Consider the following 20,476-nt stretch of genomic DNA (forward strand, 5'->3'; position numbering starts at 1 on the left):
GGTTTCCTAACGTGGCAAAGAGGTATGGAGAAGAAAAGGAGGTCGACAGTTGAAGACGCTCTGGTGGAGCACTGAGCTTAAGAAGCACAATATGTGAAATGATCGCGGATGGCGCAGGAAGCAGATAACGGGAGGTCACTGAGGGAGGTCATGTTCTTGGTATTTCTATTTGTCTTTCTCCCTTTTTAGTATTATAAAGCAAGAAATGTGCCGACCTCCAGCAAAGGCCTAATTTGGGTTTCAGGCCGATTACGTTGATAACGAGCACAGCTGCGTAACCGGGTGTGTACAAATCTACACAATTACAGCCGATGGAGCACATGAAACTTATTGGGAGCATGAAGACACCTAGATAGGCGGAAAGAAAAAGCAAGGCAAAGGCAACCGGCGTGGAGTTTAATCTGGAACATGTTCTTGTTACTAGCGTTTTGAAATATTCAGCAATAAACCAATACGAACCGATACACTGTACCCTTTTCAACGATTTTTTTATTTTTTATAAAGCGAAACATGTGCGGACCTCCGGCGAAGGCTGCACATCGTAAACCGAACAGCCCATAACTAGTAACCATCGTGAACCCGAACACAGTGAGGTTTTTAGACATGCGCGAAGAAACTCATATGTAGTAACAACAGCGGGAGGCGCATCGTGGCATAACCTCAGACTAGACCAGACTGCGGTTGGGCGGGCGTCCCCTTATAGTGCTTAGCAGTGACTAGAGGCAAGCTAGGATGTTCTTCCGTGAGACGTCCAAGTGACGCACAATTGACTATGACTCATTCGAAAGGAATCTGGGCTTGCTCGTATGGAAAATGGCTTCATAAGTACTGCCGTCGTAAGTGCGGTCGCCAGTATGGCCGAAATTCACCGCAGTTAATTACTAGTAACCGCTTATAACTGCTGTTTAAAATTGCGCATAACTGTCCTTCGATACGCCTTTTCTAACAAAAATGCATAAAATTGCTTGTCGCAAGGCGCTTTGTGTTCTCTGCTGTGAAAGAAATAAATGACAGCGTAAAGGGAGCACTGCATTGGTGGATAAGAAAAACAAATCACTATGCCCAAAACCTTCCCGAGTGTAATTCAGCTGAGTTCAAAGTAGAGGGAAACCTAAACAGCAGACCCGCAGCCGTTCACGGGTGATCGGCCAACTGCGCAGGGTGCGGCGTTCGCGGTCCGAGCGCAGCTCCTCTTCCGGAGGCGTACCATGCGGGCGCCCGCAGCCGCTTTTCACAGCAGCGCATCGTGGGAGGCGAAAATGCCGGCCCGCTCGAGTTCCCCTGGCAGATATCGCTGCGGCGACAGATACCCATGATCAACCTGGACAGGGGACACACCTGCGGAGGCTCCATCGTCAACAACCGCTACGTGCTCACCGCTGCACACTGCGTCAGTGGGTGAGCGAGCATCCTAGAAAGAAAAATATATATACATTTTCGAAACATATCAGTTAGTCATAAATTAGCCTGGGCTAAACGATAGGTGACTGATTGGTTGATTGGTTTCTATCTATTTTTGTTTGGTTGTTTATTATTAATTTGTGTCTTTTTAGTCATTCTTTCGTTTATTTATTCAGTCATTCATTACTTCTTTCATTTATTCATTGATTTTGCCCTGCTGACAAGGCACTTTTCTGTAATATTCATCGAAATTTTGCGCCTTCCTTCCCCTTTAATTGAATCCTGCGTTATTCCGTAGTTAGAATCAACGATAAGTGCAAATCGCCTTTTTTCTGTCCTAAGTCTCTGTTTCCCTTTATCGTAAAACTATTTATTGTAAAACTCTCAAGATATAAAAAATAAGATAGATAAATGTGAGAAAAAGCCCGCAACGAACTGGGGGTTATCGGAGGCAAAAACCAATTGAAAATAAAAAAGAATGGGCAAGAAAAAAAAAAACAAGCGATTAGCAAAAAAAATGGCACACATTGCAAGTGGGAAAAGTAAAGGGGCCCCATAGTGAAAGAAAAGTAAAAAAAAAAAAAAAAAAGCTGGATTCAGCGTGCCCAGAAACTTTACGTGTTCTTGTAGATGACCAGGAGGAAGAAAGGTGAGGGGAACTGTGGGAAGGAAAAGGAGTTTAAAAAATAAGACGAGCGGAATAAAAAAGAAACGTAAGTAGAGGATAAATGGGTTGAAGAAGGCAAGACGATATTAAAGCGAAATTTTTTAATTGGGTCAGAGGAAAGTAAAGCAGGAAAAGTCAAAGGTACGAACAGGGGAAATGGTGCGTAACAGTTAAGCAAAAGAAAACAAAGCAGAAAAGTACCATCGCAGAAGCAAAACATATCAACGAGGAGAAAGAACTGTCCATCTAACAGCCATTAGTAGCAAACATATTAAGAACAAGAATGAAAAGAAAAAAAATGCTATGGGTACACGCAGGGCGAGGAAACAGTAAAGCCCCATGTCCACATATGAGGGCAGAGCCGTGGCCCACCAAGTTTGGCATATGGGTCCCCCGACAACATAAGGCATGTAGCAGATTGACACGTAGGCCTACGAACCGTCGGGGCGGGATTCGAAGCGATTGACAGTCGGGAGTAAAGATGAAATGCGAACAGCAATGCGAATAAGCAGCGCACCAGAACGAGGGGAAGAAAGTAAAAAGGGAAATTTTCAGGGGAAACAAAATTGGGTAGCCAGGAGGACGCTCTGCTATGTCCGTGGTGAGCGCACAGGCGCTTATTTAATAAAGGACGTCTCCCACGGCGTCACCGCATGAACAGGAAGGTGAAGAGCGTAGTGCAAAACGATGGAAATAGGAGGAAAAGTGACCGTGGCTTGTTAGGAGAGCGACAAGAGCGCGGGGTGGAGGGAAAGAGAGAGGTAGACGGAGAATGGAGGGCACAGACACTGACAAGAAAATGTCAGAGTTATCCGCGGTCCGAGTGGATGCCCAGAGCCTGAGGACAGTGATGCGCATGGTGGTGCGCCCAGACAAGGGAGATAGCCACGACGCTCGCAGGAGGCCGCGCGTTGAGGCCAGAGAGGCAGCCGTGTCTGCAAACTTGTTGCCCAGACGCCACAATGAGTAGGGTCATGATGCCACCATCGAGTGAGATGGTGGCAAAGGTGCGCTTGATCACTCGGATGCGGATACGGATGGGGAGCTCTTATCCGGACATCACATACAGGGTCCTGCGAAAACGACGGTCTAAAATCACATATATATATATATATATATATATATATATATATATATATATATATATATATATATATATATATATATATATATATATATATATATATATATATATATATATATATATATATATATATATATATATATATATATAGTTCAGTTTTGGCCAAATGCTGATTGCTATTCATAAGGCACTTGATAAAGCTCTTAAAGCCTTCCGCAATAACAACTCCGTCCGCCTACCATCCTTCACCAAATTTCTGTGGCAGTGTTGCTGCAAATAAACCGAGATGGCGCCATCGATGTCATCACTGGGACAGCGGTTTGTTTCGCTTTGCCTTCGCCACAAACGATGCGAACACCCGACTTCTTCTGGTCGAATCAGGCAAGTACCACAAACAAATCTGGTATAAAAAATACTGACGACCAAACGCCATTTCTGTGCGAAAAATTAACTGCGAGCATTGAGCGGCTTAGCTGGGAGAAGCATGCTACGGCGCGCAAGTAATTTCGCAACACGCTTAAGTAACTTGGAGGTCTGACCACACATGGCATAGTTTCTTCGGCGCCGTGACTGCGTATCGGCCACCGGTGTCGCCGTAGATTAAATTCGGGCGCTTGGAGCAAGGCGACGCAGAAAGACGCAGATATCTGGCAATTGCAGATTTCAAAGTCGGCACCGGAAACAGGAGCTCCACTTTCGTCCTCGCGCCTTTTTTTCCTTCTCTCAACCCCAACCCCCTTCCCGTAGTTCCCCGTCGCCACTGCAGGGGACGATTAGCTACGGTCGGGAGATAATTATTTCAGCTTTCCAGTTTTCAGTAAAAGAAGAGTGTATGCGGTGTTACGCACGCGGGGGCGACCGTGCCTTCTCGCCCGTGTCGATGGGAGTGAGGAGGCGCAACGTGGAGGTCGGGATTGCGTATTCGATAATGCTTGCATCAGTAGGTTTCTCGCTGTTTCCATCTGCGCCGCTTCCTCCGGCGGGCACACCTAAACATTTCAAAATTGACCACCGCGGCCTTACACTGTGCTAATAATGCGCAAGAATTGCATGTTTTGTAAGACAAAAACTGGTTCCCCGTTTGTTTGAAGCCTTTGCCACCTGCCACCCGGCGCATCGCAAGGGCAGCCTGCCACCCATCATGGTTTGTAAGGAAAGAGCCACCTGCCCCGGCGACCGGGGGCACCGCACCATACAGCCTGTATTAAAATACCGAGAGCTCTGCAGAATCTGCAGTGGAGAAATGCGAAAGCCTGAGCGTTGCTGCTGCACACCGAACACAACCAGAGTTCCGTTGAACACATCAAAGTTCACCAGCGTTCTATAATTGGCTTACAGGGAAGGAAAAGCACAGTATCTTTCACACGTAAACTACCGCTGCTATCCTCCTCAAGGACAAGAATAATTATGATGTGCGTTTCACGATCCCGGGCATGGCGCAGTTGGTTAAAGCGCCAGACTGGGTATCCGAGGGATGGAGGTTAAATTCCCGGTGTAGACACGAGTTTTGTTTTTATGATTACGTCATAAAGATGACTGACAAGTGGAATCCCGCAGTATCCCGTGAAGTCTTGCGAAGAAGTGGGACACTTTTCGCAGACGCATGGACGGACATGATGGCGAGACTTGAGCCTTTCATAAAATGCTTTCGCCTTAATAATGCTCAAGCATTGGTTATTTCCTAAGACTAAGACTGTTTGCCATTTCTATGAAGCCGTTGCCACCTGCCACCTGGAGGGTGGCAAGAGCAGCCTGCCATTCTTCATGGTTTGTAACGGAAGAGCCACCTGCCACGGCGACCAGATGCAAAATGGAAAGATCGAAATATCTCCATCATTCTCATAAGGGAGAGGTGGAAGGGTCTAAAGACTGAATGTAACAAAGAATCGAATATAACAGAAGACTAGGACATAGCAAAAATTGTCAGTGCGTTCCCCAGTGCTACATAAGCGGAGTGAAAAAGGTGCATGCTTCGCATTTCCTCAACAACATTCAAAGTAATCGCTCCTTATTTTTTTTTCCTGTAAAGCGTGCTCTGCCTGCATGAATGCATTGCATGCAAGCAAAGCAAACTTCACAACATGTACGCTATATTTCTTTGTTAGCTCCGCGCTGAATGTCGTACGTTTTGCTTTACATTCATACAGTATAAAAGTTATGGCATAAGGTTCATGACCGTGGAGTCTGCTACATATTCGATAGGGTCAAGAGGCTCTATTTGGCTGATTAAAGCTTGACGTTGCAAACGCGACACGGTACCTCCAAAATTTTCCTCAAAAATACAGCCCTCAAATCTGCCATGTACTACTTTTTACTTCCATTTTGAATTTGAATGCAGAAACATTACGAGTGACTAAATAAACTACATTCTTACCAGCTCGCCCAGAAAGTGGTCTGGGTGCCTGAGAAGAAATCGCTCATGTCCACTCTGTGACTCATACATAAGACTCCCTTCTTCTCTATGATAACCTAACTTTGTGTGCGTAGTGACTGTGCGTGCCACCCACAAGCTAGATACATACTTTGCTTCTGAACCCTATAGTCGAGCGCCCTCACGAGACACCTAACTGCAGTGAAGTCACAAAATGTGACGAAAGGGGCTCTCCCCACACTGCAGAGAATTATAATTACAGCTTCAGACGTGTCACTGAAGTACTCAACAGTCCTCACGTTATCACTTCCGTTATTCTTCACTTCCGCCTATGCTGGTTTGATCTTTTTCAGGCTGCTGACTTTTCCATCAGATTTTGCCGTAACAGTCGGAGAGCAGGACATCACAAAGAAGGACGACACCGACGACGTCGTCTATGTAAGAAAGGTACGGCATCATTTCTATCATGACGAGCAGTGCCATCTATGCCGTCTTGCAGGAACACCATACAGAAAGGCGAACGCCATGTGCTATCGCGATACAAAACAAATGCGACAGCGCAGCAGCGCATGGAAACAGGTCCAGCTCCGGAAGTCTTCCTGTCACCATCAGAGATAGACGCCTTCTTCCAGTTTGCAATAGCTCTGCTTGTGTTCTCTTGTGTTCTTTTCCTCGTTTCTCCAATGGAGCCTCACAGTCATCGTGCTCGCTCGCTTTGCGTGCACGCAGGCCACAGTCACTTTCGCTAACAAACCCATGATGTGCAAATCACCCTTTCTGGAAATAATGAGTGCTGAAGCGCCCAAGTGGCAAAATAAGAAAGCGAATGTTATATATAAGAGATGCAAAACTATCGTAAACCGGATGAGCGCGCGTATCTCTGGTGGTCCTGGACCTTTTTCCACGCTTTCCGCTGTTCGAAATAATTTTCATCGCGATAGTATATAGCACAGCGTGACTACTGGACAATTAGCTATAATAAACTAACACAATATGCAGTAATTCGCATGCTTTGACTGAGTTTCATCGCCCATTCATGGCTAAAGTTTTGGGTATACACATGTCCGGTATATTTCGCTGAAACGTTGAAACGCGGTTTCACATAGGTTTTCACGTGCCGAAGAAGCGCTTCAGTCTACGCAGCCCACCGTAATGGACATATCCGAACAATTGGCTTCCACCGCCTAAAGGCTTAAACGCATGACCCCGAGCTAGGTAGCAGAATGCCATTGCCTCTAAACCAGCACCACCCCAATTTGGAGCAGCGATTCACTGGAATTTTATTGTGGGCTTGGTGTATGTTGAAACTCGAAAGAGATTGGGAAACTAGTCAATAGCACCTGTATTCTGCATTGGGGGAGACTAGTGGGGCGTAGTTGCAGCCTCAGGTTGTTGGCATGTTTAAAACTTCTCTTCTGTTTCTATCAAGCGATTAGTGTTGTGAGCCATGTGGTTGGACCTGATTCCGAAATTCGCATATTAGTACGCACGGCCTTCTATTGAGTTCTTGTTTAATTATACATCTGTGTTGGACACATCGGATCATCGGTGTGGTGTTTCAGCAACATTCGGTGTATAAGAGAAGGCGCTGGTGCTCAAACCGGCTGGCCTCAATTCTTTGGCTCACCCTGTGCAGGGCTACTATCTCCGTTTTGTCTCAATTGAAGGAAAGTTGCACTGGAGCATTCTTCAGTCTGACACGGCTTGCAGTGATATATGAAATGTGTATAAAATATTTTGCGAAACATAATGCCCCATCTAAATTCAAGATGGCTGTCTGCGAACCGCCCATTTCATGGAATACCAGCACAATTGGCTCGAAAATATTCGCACGATTCACGGGGTGTGAAGATGCGCTACTGAAGTCCATCCAATAAATCATTTGCATGCGTCTGCAAAGGTGATCCCTAGGCTTAACAAGGTAGAAAATGCGTTGCGTGGACAGTGTGCGTGAGATTTGTACGCAAATGGAGTTTTTTCTCCAACAGCGGCGCTTTTATGTGTGTCTCTCTGAGCGCTGTATACGGTGTTTGTCACTCTGTCCAGATCACCAAGCATCCGGACTGGGACAAGAACAGCCTGAACAACGACTACGCACTGCTGGAGCTAAGGACACCACTGGACTTCGAAGGGAAACACAAGCACCTCATGCCCGTCTGCTTGCCAGAGAAGGATCAGAGCTTCGAAGAACAAAATTGCACCATCAGCGGATGGGGGCTCACCAAGGACAGTCAGTACAACAGCTTCATTGTCGTATTGCACACAGAACTTGCCCAACTTTCTTTAGAATACTAGTGTGTACTTTATTAATTTTTTTTTCCCACCTGGCAGCGTACAATATAAACACAAAACAACAGGCATTGGAGCAACAAAGAGAAAGAATATCGTCTGAAAGTGCTAAAATAATACTTGGTTTGTAGGATTTAACATCTCAGGGCGACTAAAGCTATGAGGGACACCGTACTGGAGGCCTCAGGAAATTTCGATCGACTGAGCTTCTTTAACGTGCAATGATATCGCACAGAGTCGTGAGCAAATGTGGTATATAACACTCAGCCAGTGACAGAGCTCGGGAAAAATGCGTAAAAATGCCGCCTATCGACAGCGCACGAGACAGCGACAGTGAAACATGCATGTGGATAAAATGGGGCAGTGCCACTATTCTGATCACAGATATCTGTTACTACATGAAGTTGGCATGCGGTTTTTGCGAGCTCTGCCGCCGGCTGAGTGTTGTATACCACTTTTGCTCACGACTGTACATGTGGCCTTGCTTTTCGCCTCCATCCAGAAGCAACCCCGCGACCTGGATTGAACCCACGTCCTTGTATTCAACATTCAAGCGCCCCTGAATCACCGCGAAAGGGTAGAAGCAAATAACTACCGATTTACTAAAGATGGCCTTTTTTATATATGAAGGCGGGTTCTGCGGCCCAATCACACCATTGTTGACGCATATCAGAAAACTGACGCATAATCGTAATTCATAAGCGATTGAACTAATTTCTGATAAATAAATTTTATTTATTAAATTTAGTCCTCTGGTTGCAATTAGAGACTTGCAACTGGACATCAGTAATAGCCATGTCAGTGGTGTTGTGACTCAACAAACTTTCAAATTCAAATGGTTTATTTATTTTTGAAAACATAAGAAAAATGTTTGCAACTCTGTTCGCGCCCGTAGCCAAAAGGTATGGTAATGGGTCCAAAAAATAAAGTACAAAGTTGCAGACATGTCACATACACAATGCCAACTTAGAACAGCCGGGATACACACACACACACACACACACACACACACACACACACACACACACACACACACACACATACATACATACATACATACATACATACATACATACATACATACATACATACATACATACATACATACATACATACATACATACATACATACATACATACACACACACACACACACACACACACACACACACACACATACATACATACATACATACATACATACATACATACATACATACATACATACATACATACATACATACATACATACATACATACATACATACATACATACATACATACATACATACATACATACATACATACATACATACATACATACATACATACATACATACATACATACATACATACATACATACATACATACATACATACATACGCCTCGCATGCAAGGAGACTATGGTTTGAATTCCGGTGCCGCGCAATCGATGGAATTGCATCAATAAGTTTGGGATACGACCTGATGCCGGTGAACACCTCCGGCAACGCACTCCCTCACCAGAACAGCAAATGGCCACCCTGGTGCAATAAATGGCCACAACCTCCCATGATTAGTCCTATGAAACCCCGGCCCTCCGTCCCCTGCGGCTGCGGAGCAACTGACCACGGCGGCGGTCAGACCTGTGACGCATCGTGGGGTGCTAAGAATTTCTGGCTCCGCTGGACAGGCCGCCATTGGAAACTGACCCTGGCAGCGTTTAATGCTAGAACCCTAGCTAGTGAGACTAGTTTAGCAGTGCTGTTAGAGAAACTAGAGGAATGGGATATCAGAGGGCTTAGTGAGGTTAGGAGGCCGAATGAGGCATATACTGTACTAAAGGACGGTCATGTACTATGCTATCGAGGTTTAGTGGATAGACGAGAACTAGGAGTAGGTTTCCTTGTCATAAGGATATAGCTGGTAATACAGAGAAATTCTAAGGCATTAATGAAAGGGTGGCAGGCATCGCAATTAGACGTAATAAGCATTATAAATTGAAGGTTGTACAAGCATACGCGCTTACATGTAGTCATGATCACCAGACAGTCAAAAGCTTCTACGAATGTGTTGAATTTGCAATGGGGCAAATAAAAACACAGTATACTGTTCTGGTGGGCGAGTTCAATGCCAAGGTAGGCAGAAAGCAAGCTGGAGACCAGGCAGCGAGCACCTATGGCACCGGGTTAAGGAATAACAGAGGAGAGGCATTAGTTGAGTTTGCTGAACTAAACAATTTCCGAATCATAAATACCTTCTTCAGCAAACAGAACAACCGGAAGTGAACATGGAAAAGCTCTAATGAGGATACAAAGAATGAAATTGACCTTATACTCTGTTCTAAACCCTGGAATCGTGCACGATGTAGAAGTAAGCAGAAAGGTTCGATGCAGTGACCACCGGATGTTTAGGTCTCGAATTAATTTGGATTTGAAGAGGGAATGGAACAGATTAGTGACGAACAAGTCCATCAACGAAATAGTGGTAAGGGGAAAAGTAGAAGAATTCAGGCTCTCGCTGCGGAATAAATATTCAGTGCTAACTGTGGAAGCCGATCTTAGCGTAGAGAGTCAACAATAATTTCAGAAATATTACTGAGGGCGAGGTAGAAGTAGCGGGTAGAATTGATAGACATGATACCGGTAAACTATCTAAAGAAACGAAAGATTTTATTAAGAAACGCCAAAATATGAAAGCCTCCAACCCAAAAGACCAGATAGAACTGGCAGAGATATCAAAGCTAATCAATAAGCGAAAAGTGGCCGACATAAGGAAGTATAACATGGGTAAATTTGAGCATGCTCTAAAGAACGGCCGTAGCCTGAAAGCGGTAAAGGGGAAATTAGGCATAGGCAAGAATGAGATGTATGCACTGTGAGACAAGGCGGGCAATGTATTCATTACTAGCATGAACAAGATAATCAAAGTAGCCGAGGAGCTCTATACGGACCTCTACAGTAGCCAAAGTAGTCTGGACAAAAATGAAATTGGCTGTAGTGAAGAGCAATTAGACGTTCCGCCAATAACGAACGACGAGGTTAAGGAAGCCTTAGAAGCTATGGAAAGGGGGAAAACAGCTGGGGAGGATCAGGTAACTACAGATTTGTTGAAGGACGGAGGGGATGTCGTGCCAGAAAAACTGACCACCCGGTATACGCAGTGCCTGTGACATCGAAAGTACCGGAATCAAGGAAGAACGCTAACATTATCTTAATTCATTGGAAAGCGGACGCTATGGACTTGAAAAATTACAGATCAATTAGCCTACTGTCCGTAATGTATAACGTGCAAACTTAGCCGAGACGACTGATCATCGGCTTGAAGAAAAAAACGATTTTTTTTTTTTTCAAGCCGATGATCACAAAACTGGATTATTGTAAAGCTGCCCTGACGAAGGGAATACGATTCCCGAAACTGTCGGCGAAATAAACATTGAAAACAAACAGTCGCCTTTGTCGTAACGTTCTACTTTCTACAGTGAACAACGGACGTATAGAGCAGGTAGGATATGTTTACCATATATTGTGCAAGCGCTGAAGGTATTTTTTTTTTTTTTGCTGCAGGAGCTAACTTTTGAGCATATTTTACTTCATGTCGAAGGCTGTTCCATATTTTAACAACCATAAAAGAGTGAAATCACTCTCCATATACGTTGAAAGTAGACGGTAGATTGAAGTTACCTAAGGTTGTATTCCACGTGGTTCTTCATGTGTGCAAGACGGATATTTGAAAGGGGTGGTTGATCCTTACCATGCTGTTTACGACATTTGTTTTTTTTTTGTTTTTTTTTGCAGAAGCAGTAATTCAAAGCTAGTATAGGTAGTCGTCGAATAATGGATTACAGGAGTGGTCCTCTCTTGAATGCGTTATGATTCTTAATGATCGCTTCTGTGATTTTCGAATTGGATCAAGGTAACTGTTGTATGACCATCCCCATGACTCTAGGCAGTATGAAAGGTAGCTGTGGATAAAGCACAAATATAAAATACGCACTGTATTTGTGTCAAGGATATTACGTGCCTGAAGAAGTTTGTAGCAGCCAGATGCTCTATTCACCCCCCCCCCTCCCTCCCCCCCTCCCCAACTGTTAATAAATGATTTTGGCAATTAAGTGTGTATCAAAATCTACGCCACGATATTTGCAACTATATGCATATTCTAATATGGAGTCGTCAGTACCAATGCATACAGAATTAACATCTATTTGTTTACTACGGGAGTGAAATATAGTATTTTCTTAACATTAATAAACAGCTTGTTAGCTGAAAGCCAATCATAGATTCTGGCCAAATCTAAGTTTGTTTTGTGCTCTATTTCTTCGATGTTATTACCTGTAATTATTATCGCGAAGTAATCTGCATATATTAGCATTTTTCTATACTGTAGGGCCAGAATCAGACTAAGGAGAAGGCCTGCGCACTCTCCCCGTGACATCATGTGACGTCACCGCACTAGGCCCTCTACCATATCCACCTGACCATAATTTTGCAAACGTAGAGAGACGCTGGGCAGCGTCCATACGCTTATTGCCCCTCCTCGGAGCCGGACCCTGAGGGGTCCGGATGCCTGAACTCGGCGTCTCCTTACGTCGGCTCGCTGTAAGCACCAGCATTTCGCTTCAGTCGACGCCAGTAGCCGAGACGCTGACCTTACATTGAAGAAACGCCGCTTTGTGGTTGGGCGTTTAACGGAAACTGTACATGTTTTATGTCGTTGTGTCAGCGCGTCTGTCAGTGTTGCTTTTTTTTTTTTTTCAACTGAATAATAATAATGTTTATTTTTCTGCATAAAGTAGAACACACAAGATGCAGAAGGCCTGCGGAAAAACCTGTTAAAGGCAGCTTGACGAGGCCGCAGGCCCCCTTATACACTGGTCATTTCACAGCGTCGCCAAAAACAGCATGTGTAAGCATGTCGAGTGTGGTGTCGTGCAAGTGCAGTATTCGACACGAAATAATCGGCGACATGCCAGGGATTTGTTGTGTGCCGAAGTGCAGTGGGGAATCATGATTATGGGCCAACGATCAACGTGTGTCGCTTCGCCAAGGATGATGAGCTGCAGGGAACGTGGATTACGAGCTGCTCCTCGAGTGAATCTTCAGGTCTCAGAGTACACAAGCGTAAGCGGTTGAGATTTAATTCCATCTGAGCATCTGGAGTGTTGTTCAGATGTACGTGTCACGAAAAAGGCGATTTTCGGCGTGCATTGTTTGTAGTCAGAATAGACAGACAGTATTGATTACTTTAAAGGCAATATCGTTACATTTTTTATAGAGGAGTATAATTATTATAAGCTTGTGTATAATTTCTGGCTACGGTGGTGCACTTGAATTTGTGCGACTGCTGTTAAGTGAGTTTTTCGGCCCTCGCATAAGTAATTGTTACTTATAAGTTCGCACAGTCTTTTATTGCTTTAGGTGTGTGAGAATCACTTCAGCGATGACGGCAGACATTATTTGAGAAGCTTCTCATGTAGACTTACGAGGAGCAGTTATTGCTCCTCTTTCGCGTGTGCGGCTATGGCCGCAGCCGGTGCCAACCAAGTTGCCTAACTGTTCTAAGTATACGTCTAAGAAACTAAAGTGAGAAAAGGACCTTGAAAGCAATCGGGAGCTTTTAGAAGCAGATGCTGTTTAGGAAGCTTTTACAATCGGCTGAGACTGCCCATAGAGGAAGACGGTGGCAGAATTATTAACCTAGAAGTTCTGGTTGATTGCGTGCGAAATACGAAATAAGCGTTTCGACATAAATTTGAGACAAAGAACGTGTGGTTCTCCACATTTTTGAAGACGCACCATGGATCAAGTACTCTCTTGTTGTGAAGTGAAACACCTACTTGACGCTCAGTTTTATGACGGCGCTCTTTATATTATTGGCTCATGAGTGCGTCCGTGCATGCGTCCGTCCACAGAGAGTATCACATACGTGAATAAACTTTATAAACCTCTAATGTCAGACTTTTTCACATCATTGAACAGGCGCTAAAACGTCAGTCATCTATAGTTCACTAGCGATCGCGCAAAAGAGCCATCGCGCTTTATTATAAAGGCTTTCACCTCACCGCACTTTTGTGGTCCAAAGTGCCCCCTCCAATTTTTTCATAGTATTTGCGGTTTATTAATTGCAGATCAATGAACGGTGTAATCACCGCCCCTGCCACACAAATTGCTTGAAGCGCAAGCAAACAGCAAATGCTCGCGAGTTACCGCTGCGAGCGGCGGAGTTGAGGGACGTGACGTCACGGGGAGAGTGCGCAGACCTTCTCCTTAGTCTAGGTGGCTCTGGTAGGCCGCATGGAAGATCGAAAATATATTTTAAAAAAAAGCAGAGGACCTAAGATAGACACTACTGCACACCTGCATATATGTTGTGGTGGCGATGAGACGTTAATCATGACAACTATTTGGTGACGTTCATTGAAGTAGAAAACTCGAAAACGCGTTCTCTAAAACCATAGTCCTCTCTAAGCACTACCTGCAGAGCCGACGCAAAGGCCACGTTACCTTCCTTGTCCCGCCTGCGCTGCGCTGCTCGCAGCTGCTTGCTGCTCCAGCCCCCGTGGGACCGAGAAGGTGTCGTAGACTGGCGGCACGAGTGGGCAGCGTTTAGAGAAGTGTTTTTAATGCAGGAATGCATTTAACAGCCACATTTGCAAAAGTGTGCGTCTTTTTCCGCGAGGTAGTTAAAATTTATTCTTTAATAATTAAAATGTTGATTATCTTGAATGTGCTAATCAGCTTACCAATTAGAAATTTACCGTTTTTTGATGTCCGCCAACACTATTGCTATTGCTTCGCAGAACCCGCCTCCATGTATAAAAAATCTTATATCGGAAAATTCTGGTTCATCTTCGCTGAAACGCTCAATATGTGAGCTGATGAGAAGGGTTACTACTATGTAGTTAGTCGGTGGATCAACGTGAGATGGCACAACGACGTAGGCAGGAAAACCCAGTTGCACAAAATACGCTTTCTTGCACAGTGCCTTCACAACGCTGGCTATTAAAGGCAGAATTCAATGCTTTCGGGTCCCCACAACATAATGACCTCCACAGTGTGCTCCACCAGTCTGACACGTCGGTGTAAAAAAAAAATACAGACACTTCAGCCTTTAAGGATACGACGCAACAGTGTTAAAAAGCTTTTTGCAGATCCATGATTAGCGCAAACTCACCGACATGCAGCTTGCTACTTATTTATTTATCAATCCCTTAATTTGTGTCTCGATTGTATCACGCACGCTTATTAGCATGCAGCTGTTGCTCCCACATCATGTGAAAAACCAGCAGACACAGAGATAAAGTCGCGCTTTAACTAGCGTGCTTAGTTGCCTAGGGGCAACGTGAGACTCGACATTCGGGGATGCTAGGTTCGATTCACAACTCTCCGTCCGTAAAGAGCTCCTGTCGATTCGGCAATACCATGCGGTCTCGTGACAGTACACGACCAATCAGTGGACCGCCATATCACCTGCCAACTTGCGCCTACCAGAGGCATACGCTCATGATTTTCGCTCACAATGCTGACGACACCCGATTTTGTGCAGAACAGGAAACTATGACTCCTGATTAACATCGCTAAGTGCACTAGCTGCTCTTGTCCGGCTGTAGCCTTTAGGGCTGAACCTCTACTCTTCGCACTGAAACTCCCGAGGTCATCTGGGGCCGAAAATTTGACGTTCAGCCGTTGCAGCGCAAGTGTGGTAGGTAAGGTTGCCCGCGCGCCGCCGTTCAACATCGCGGGCCCGCGGACAACATCGAGGCCCTAGTGGTAGGTGTGATGTCACGCCACGTTATCCGCCGCGGAGAGGATTAGTTTATAGGAAGGGAAAGGCGCGGTAACTATCTCACTTGTCTTCTGTGGACACCTTAACCGCGCCGTAAGGGAAGCGAGGAAGGTGGGAATGAAAGTAGAAAGAGAGAAAGAGGAGCCGTAGTGGAGGGCTACGGAGTAATTTCGACACAGTAGTCAATTTCACCTCCGAGGTGTGTGGATGTGTCCTCGCTTGCCTCCCGCGATATCGTCGCGCCTCGCTCCGTCGCGCCAGCTTCGCTGCCGCCGAGCACCTTCGCCAGCGCCCGCTACCGTCCGTAGCGGCAGCAGACGTACGTCCTCGCTCGTCGCGCGCTCCCCAGCGCCGGCGAGTTCCTACTACTAGGAGGTCTTCCCAGCAGTCGGCCGCGTCAGCGGCCACCCGCTACCTCTCCTAGAGGCCTAGCTCGGCGGGCCGCTTCGGCGGCCACGGCGCCCTACTCCTCGAAAAAGGATTTCCTCGGGGCCGCCGTCGTTTGCTGCGGCGGCGGCGGCCCCTCCCTCTACTTCATGGACAGCAGCCTGCAGAACCGCCCGCGGCTTCCTGCAGCTCCTCGGACCTGGGACACACCCTGGTGGCACGAGAACCGTGCCTCCCCCATCGCCATGGACCACGTGTTGCTGTGGATCCTGGCGACCTACCCGCCGCGCTGCTGCTGCCGCAGCAGTTCCCGGCGGCTTCCCAAGTTGCCGCCCGACCTCGTCGTCGCGGTGACTCTCTGCTGACATCTTTGTGATGCCGCAGTCCTCGCTGCGCTCGTGCTTCTTGCCAAGCCAGCACGCTTGCCACGCGCAAGCCACCTGCCGTCCTCGCAGCACCAGTGGTGTGCGCCGAGGCGGCTCCACCTCGCCGCCATGGACCACGTGTGTCCGTGAATCCTGGCGCCCCCTCCTGCTGCTACCCGGATACTCCGGGACAGCTTCCCGTGGGCTCCCTGCTCGCGGGTCTCGGCGCGCTGTCTACGGACGATCTCCTCAACGCCACCCGCTGCGCTGCTGCCTTGGCAGCAGTCTATCGCGGTCCCCTCCTGCTGCGGCGGTTGCCCCAATCGCCGTGGCGTCCTGCTGTCACCAGCAGTCCTTCCTGTGCCTCGCATAGGCGCAGTACCAGGCTTCGCCTGGAACACCCATAAGCGCTGCTGCACCGGATGCTGCACACCGGACTACCGACCTGCCGACGTTCACCGGGCTGTTTGCTTGGTGCGGGCCAAGACGATCTCCCCCCCCCCCCACCCCTCCCCACGTCCCACTTCCCCATCCCCCGGACACCAAGAGTGCCGCCGCGACATTAGGCCGGCATAACCCGTGTCCGGTATCCCCCCCCCCCCCGTGAATATCCCAAAGTCCCAAGAGAGAGAGAGAAGAGACACCTGGGGATCTTTAACGTGCGCTGACATCGCACAGCAATGTCAGCGCATGTTAAAGCGTCACATCTGCGCTCGCTCGGAGCATCATATGGCCGCTGTGGTACCACTTGACTAGGCGAGTGTTTGACAGCTGCGTCGCCAGCGCCCGATCGCTCAGTCTCGCCACGACAAATCACCCGTTGGTTCGAGCGCATAAAATCTTCTGTGTAGGCAACAGGCTGTGTCTGTGCACTCTGCTAATATAGCTCGGCGACTTCCACTCGTATCATTAGGTTTGAGCATGATAAACCTCCGCAATTTTTCGTCTGCGCTCCCCTTGCGGATTCTCGTTCGGGTACATGCATTTCGCTACTCGCTTAATCATTGATCTCTTAATTTGTGACTCCGTTATCTCGCACGCACCCATTAGCATAGTCGCAATCTAGCATGTTTTGTACAGGTAAGATCACGTGACAGATGTAATTCCCCGCTCTTAGCAATGTGTACGAACGTGTCTGCGTGGCCTATGGTTGGCTATCGGACAGAAGATCCCCAAGTTTTATTCCCATCTAAAAGGAGCTCCGAGATGACAGCTTCTGCCAGCTTGCTTATGTCGTGTGGTCTCGTGATGTCGCATAGCCCGCCGACCGCTCAGTGGTAGGTAATATTACCTGCCAACTGCCACCTCCCAGAGGCTTCCGCCTGAAGTTAGGGCTTTTTCGCAAGTGGCACACGTGCTAGAGCACTAAAGCGTCATTCGTCGGCCGCACGCAGGGTCCGAAGGGGGCAGGATCCCAGCCAAGCTGCAGAAGGCCGACGTGCCTGTCCTGAAGCATGCCACGTGCCACGGCTTCTACGAAGGCATCAACGAAGTCAAGGAGGAAACCATGATCTGCGCTGGGCCCGAAGAAGGAGGCCGCTCAGTGTGCCAGGTAAGCGGCCAAGCGACGCACTTCAACCCCGATGAAAGGTTCGGCGACATTTTAGTGAGACTACGGTCGCTGTGGTGCATAGGTCGCCTTTGTTATTCTTACAAGCGGTGACATATCACCAGCATGCGGTTTTCTATAGGCCAAGGTTCATTAATTAAAGTTGTGCCAGTAATATGGCACACGCTTCTGATAATAAATTTTGTGCTAGGTGATACATGTATCTTTTTCTCTTCTCTGGCTTGTAAATCACGCGAACCAATACTGGATAACGGGATGTGATCTCTCCCGCTGAGGTGGAGGCAACTGTACTGTTTGAAGAATGCATACCACCAACTCACCCGTCTGTCCGTTCTTCTTTAAGAGTTAGTGTTCTGAAGAGTGTTCGAAAACTATGATATTCCACTTGCAAACGTGCTCTTCTACCTTCCATTCCAGGGCAACGGAGCTTCTTAGATGCGCCTCAGTATGCGCAGTATAATATGTGCAGTACGTAAAGCCTTACAGTAAAGCTGGTGAAGTTGTCTTTTAGTCAGGGAGCAACATCGCGAGCAGACCAGAACATCGTGCGATAAACGAGAGCTCACACTAAAAGTCCCTCAAGCGTTCTCTACAGTGACTACTAAATTTACGAACCGCCTCGCGCTACTGCAATGGAGCTACGATTGCGCTGATGTACTACCCAGAACTGTAGACGATGCCCGCGCTCCGGTTTGCAACACTTCGACTCAAGGCATTCTGAACTACGAAAGTCGTGTGCATGTTCGTAGCGCTGCCAATCTCGGCGAGGTCTACACGCGAACATCGCCCATCGACAAGTCAGCGAACATTATTTTCTCCAAACAGCAGGTGGCAGGTGACGCCACGAATTTATTATTCGTGTACGAACAAAATCAGCTTCCCTCAATCGTCGTGGAGCTGCTGTCACTAACTAAAACGTTGAAAACGAGCTGAAGCAAGACTCGTGTTGGGTCGGTCTTTCATTTGATGCTATAGCAAACCTGTTAAGTGCTACTTAGACCGAAGGCACTGGTTCAATCTCGGCCGCGGAAGCCATTATTCAGTGGAAGCGAAATGGAAGACGCCCTTGTGATGTGCGATGTAAGTGCACGATAAATAACTCCAGGCGGTTGAATTTATTTGGTGCACTCCACTAGGTCGCCTCTTTCACTCTTCTTCAATTCCCTCCTTTCTCCATTGCAGTGTTGTGAGGTTCACCGAGAAGTGGGACAATTACAGCCCCTTGACGTTTCGAAACAAGTTTCACAACGTTGCGATACATCAGATTAAATAAACGTCGCAGTTGTGCTCAGCCTGAACGGGAGCGACAGTATTGTGTATGAACACGCTCCATCTCTCTAGAGTGCGCTAGAGTGCGTGAACCCTTACACAGATGTTTCACGAGTGCGCTTATGTGTGTAGGGTGATTCCGGAGGGCCCCTGCAGTGTCCTCGTGCAGATGGCCGGTACGTGCTCGCCGGCATCACCTCGTGGGGCGTCAGGTGCGCCGCGCCCAAGCAGCCGGGAGTCTTCGCCAGGGTCTCCACGCGCACTGACTGGATACGCAGCGTCGTCGGCGAGACGCCCTGAGAATCTCCTCGTGCGCAACTTTCTCGTTTGTAAGCCTGCTGCTGTACGTGTGTGGTAATTTTGTGGCAAGCCCAGCAAATAAAGTTAACCTATGTATAAGAGTACATGAAAGGTGAAAGCAACAGGATGCTTGTGGTAATGTCGGAGGTCCATTCTAATGGTGAACGAAAATAAACACAATGGCGCATTTCTCATCTTCGATCTGCGCTGATCGCGAGCGCTATAGTCTTCTCGAAGCGAGAAAGCCGACGTTCTGACGTTGAGCCGCTGGCCCTACCTGTAGCACGCTGCCGATCAGTGGTCATCGGTGACTTCTGCCAAAACATCACTTCATGACGTCTGGTGGAGGTGCGGGGTGCCGCAACTCATGTTTCAGACCTCTCCAGTCAACCTATACTCCAGCCCTCAGAGATCTCCTATCATTGAGATTATGCCTACCCATCAGGGTAGCCGACGGCTTCGAGGTCTTGAGCCGGCGTTCGCGCCTCTGCAATTTCATCGTACTGTTAGGTCACCACCATCCACTCCTACACCACCTTCGATGACCACGCAGTCACCCTCGATCATGCAGGTAGATGCTTCTGCGCCGTCTTTCCTGTCGCAGCAGCTGCGGGAACTGCCGAGTTTCCAAGGCTCTCCAGGTGACGACCCGGAAAACCGGTTCAAGAAACTTCAGTGCGTAGCCCAGTACAATCACTGGGCCGACGTCCAGAAGCTGAAGCATGAATTTTTTTTCTCACTGAACGGTACAGCTCGCACCTGGTTTGTAAATCACGAGACGACTCTGGCAACGTGGAGTTCTTTCAAAGATAAGTTCCTGTAACCTTTTACTATCGTTCTCCGAAAGGAACGCACCAAGCAGCTACTGCAGGCACGATCGTACAGCTTCCCAAAGAAAAGAGTTCTCGTTCATTTCTAGGACATGATGAAGTTGTTCTGTCGGGTGCATGTCCGAGGAGAATAAAGTTCGTTATTTGATGAGGGAGAAAATAATACTGGCCTCAT

At 47.3% G+C, this 20,476-nt stretch overlaps 1 protein-coding gene across 2 annotated transcripts; it reads left to right on the forward strand.

The window, feature by feature from the left end:
- Positions 1 to 1,237: 1,237 nt before the first annotated feature.
- LOC146190307 (trypsin-4-like) lies at positions 1,238 to 19,471 on the forward strand. Of its 2 annotated transcripts, XM_084599785.1 has the most exons (5): positions 1,238 to 1,398; positions 5,877 to 5,970; positions 7,570 to 7,753; positions 17,727 to 17,884; positions 19,304 to 19,471. In XM_084599785.1, exons 1-5 carry the CDS (start codon positions 1,313 to 1,315, stop codon positions 19,469 to 19,471), a joined length of 690 nt encoding a protein of 229 aa, XP_084455911.1. In that variant the 5' UTR covers positions 1,238 to 1,312. The 2 variants fall into 2 exon arrangements, 1 of the variants encoding a protein (XP_084455911.1); XR_014706311.1 differs by lacking the exons at positions 1,238 to 1,398; positions 5,877 to 5,970; positions 7,570 to 7,753; positions 19,304 to 19,471 and adding an exon at positions 16,645 to 16,806 and having other exon boundaries at positions 17,727 to 17,828.
- Positions 19,472 to 20,476: the final 1,005 nt, after the last annotated feature.

The sequence above is a fragment of the Amblyomma maculatum genome, chromosome 4 (assembly GCF_055883805.1).
Source record: "Amblyomma maculatum isolate TAMU_Amacu chromosome 4, ASM5588380v1, whole genome shotgun sequence".
In the NCBI taxonomy this organism is placed as follows: Eukaryota; Metazoa; Arthropoda; class Arachnida; order Ixodida; family Ixodidae; genus Amblyomma; species Amblyomma maculatum.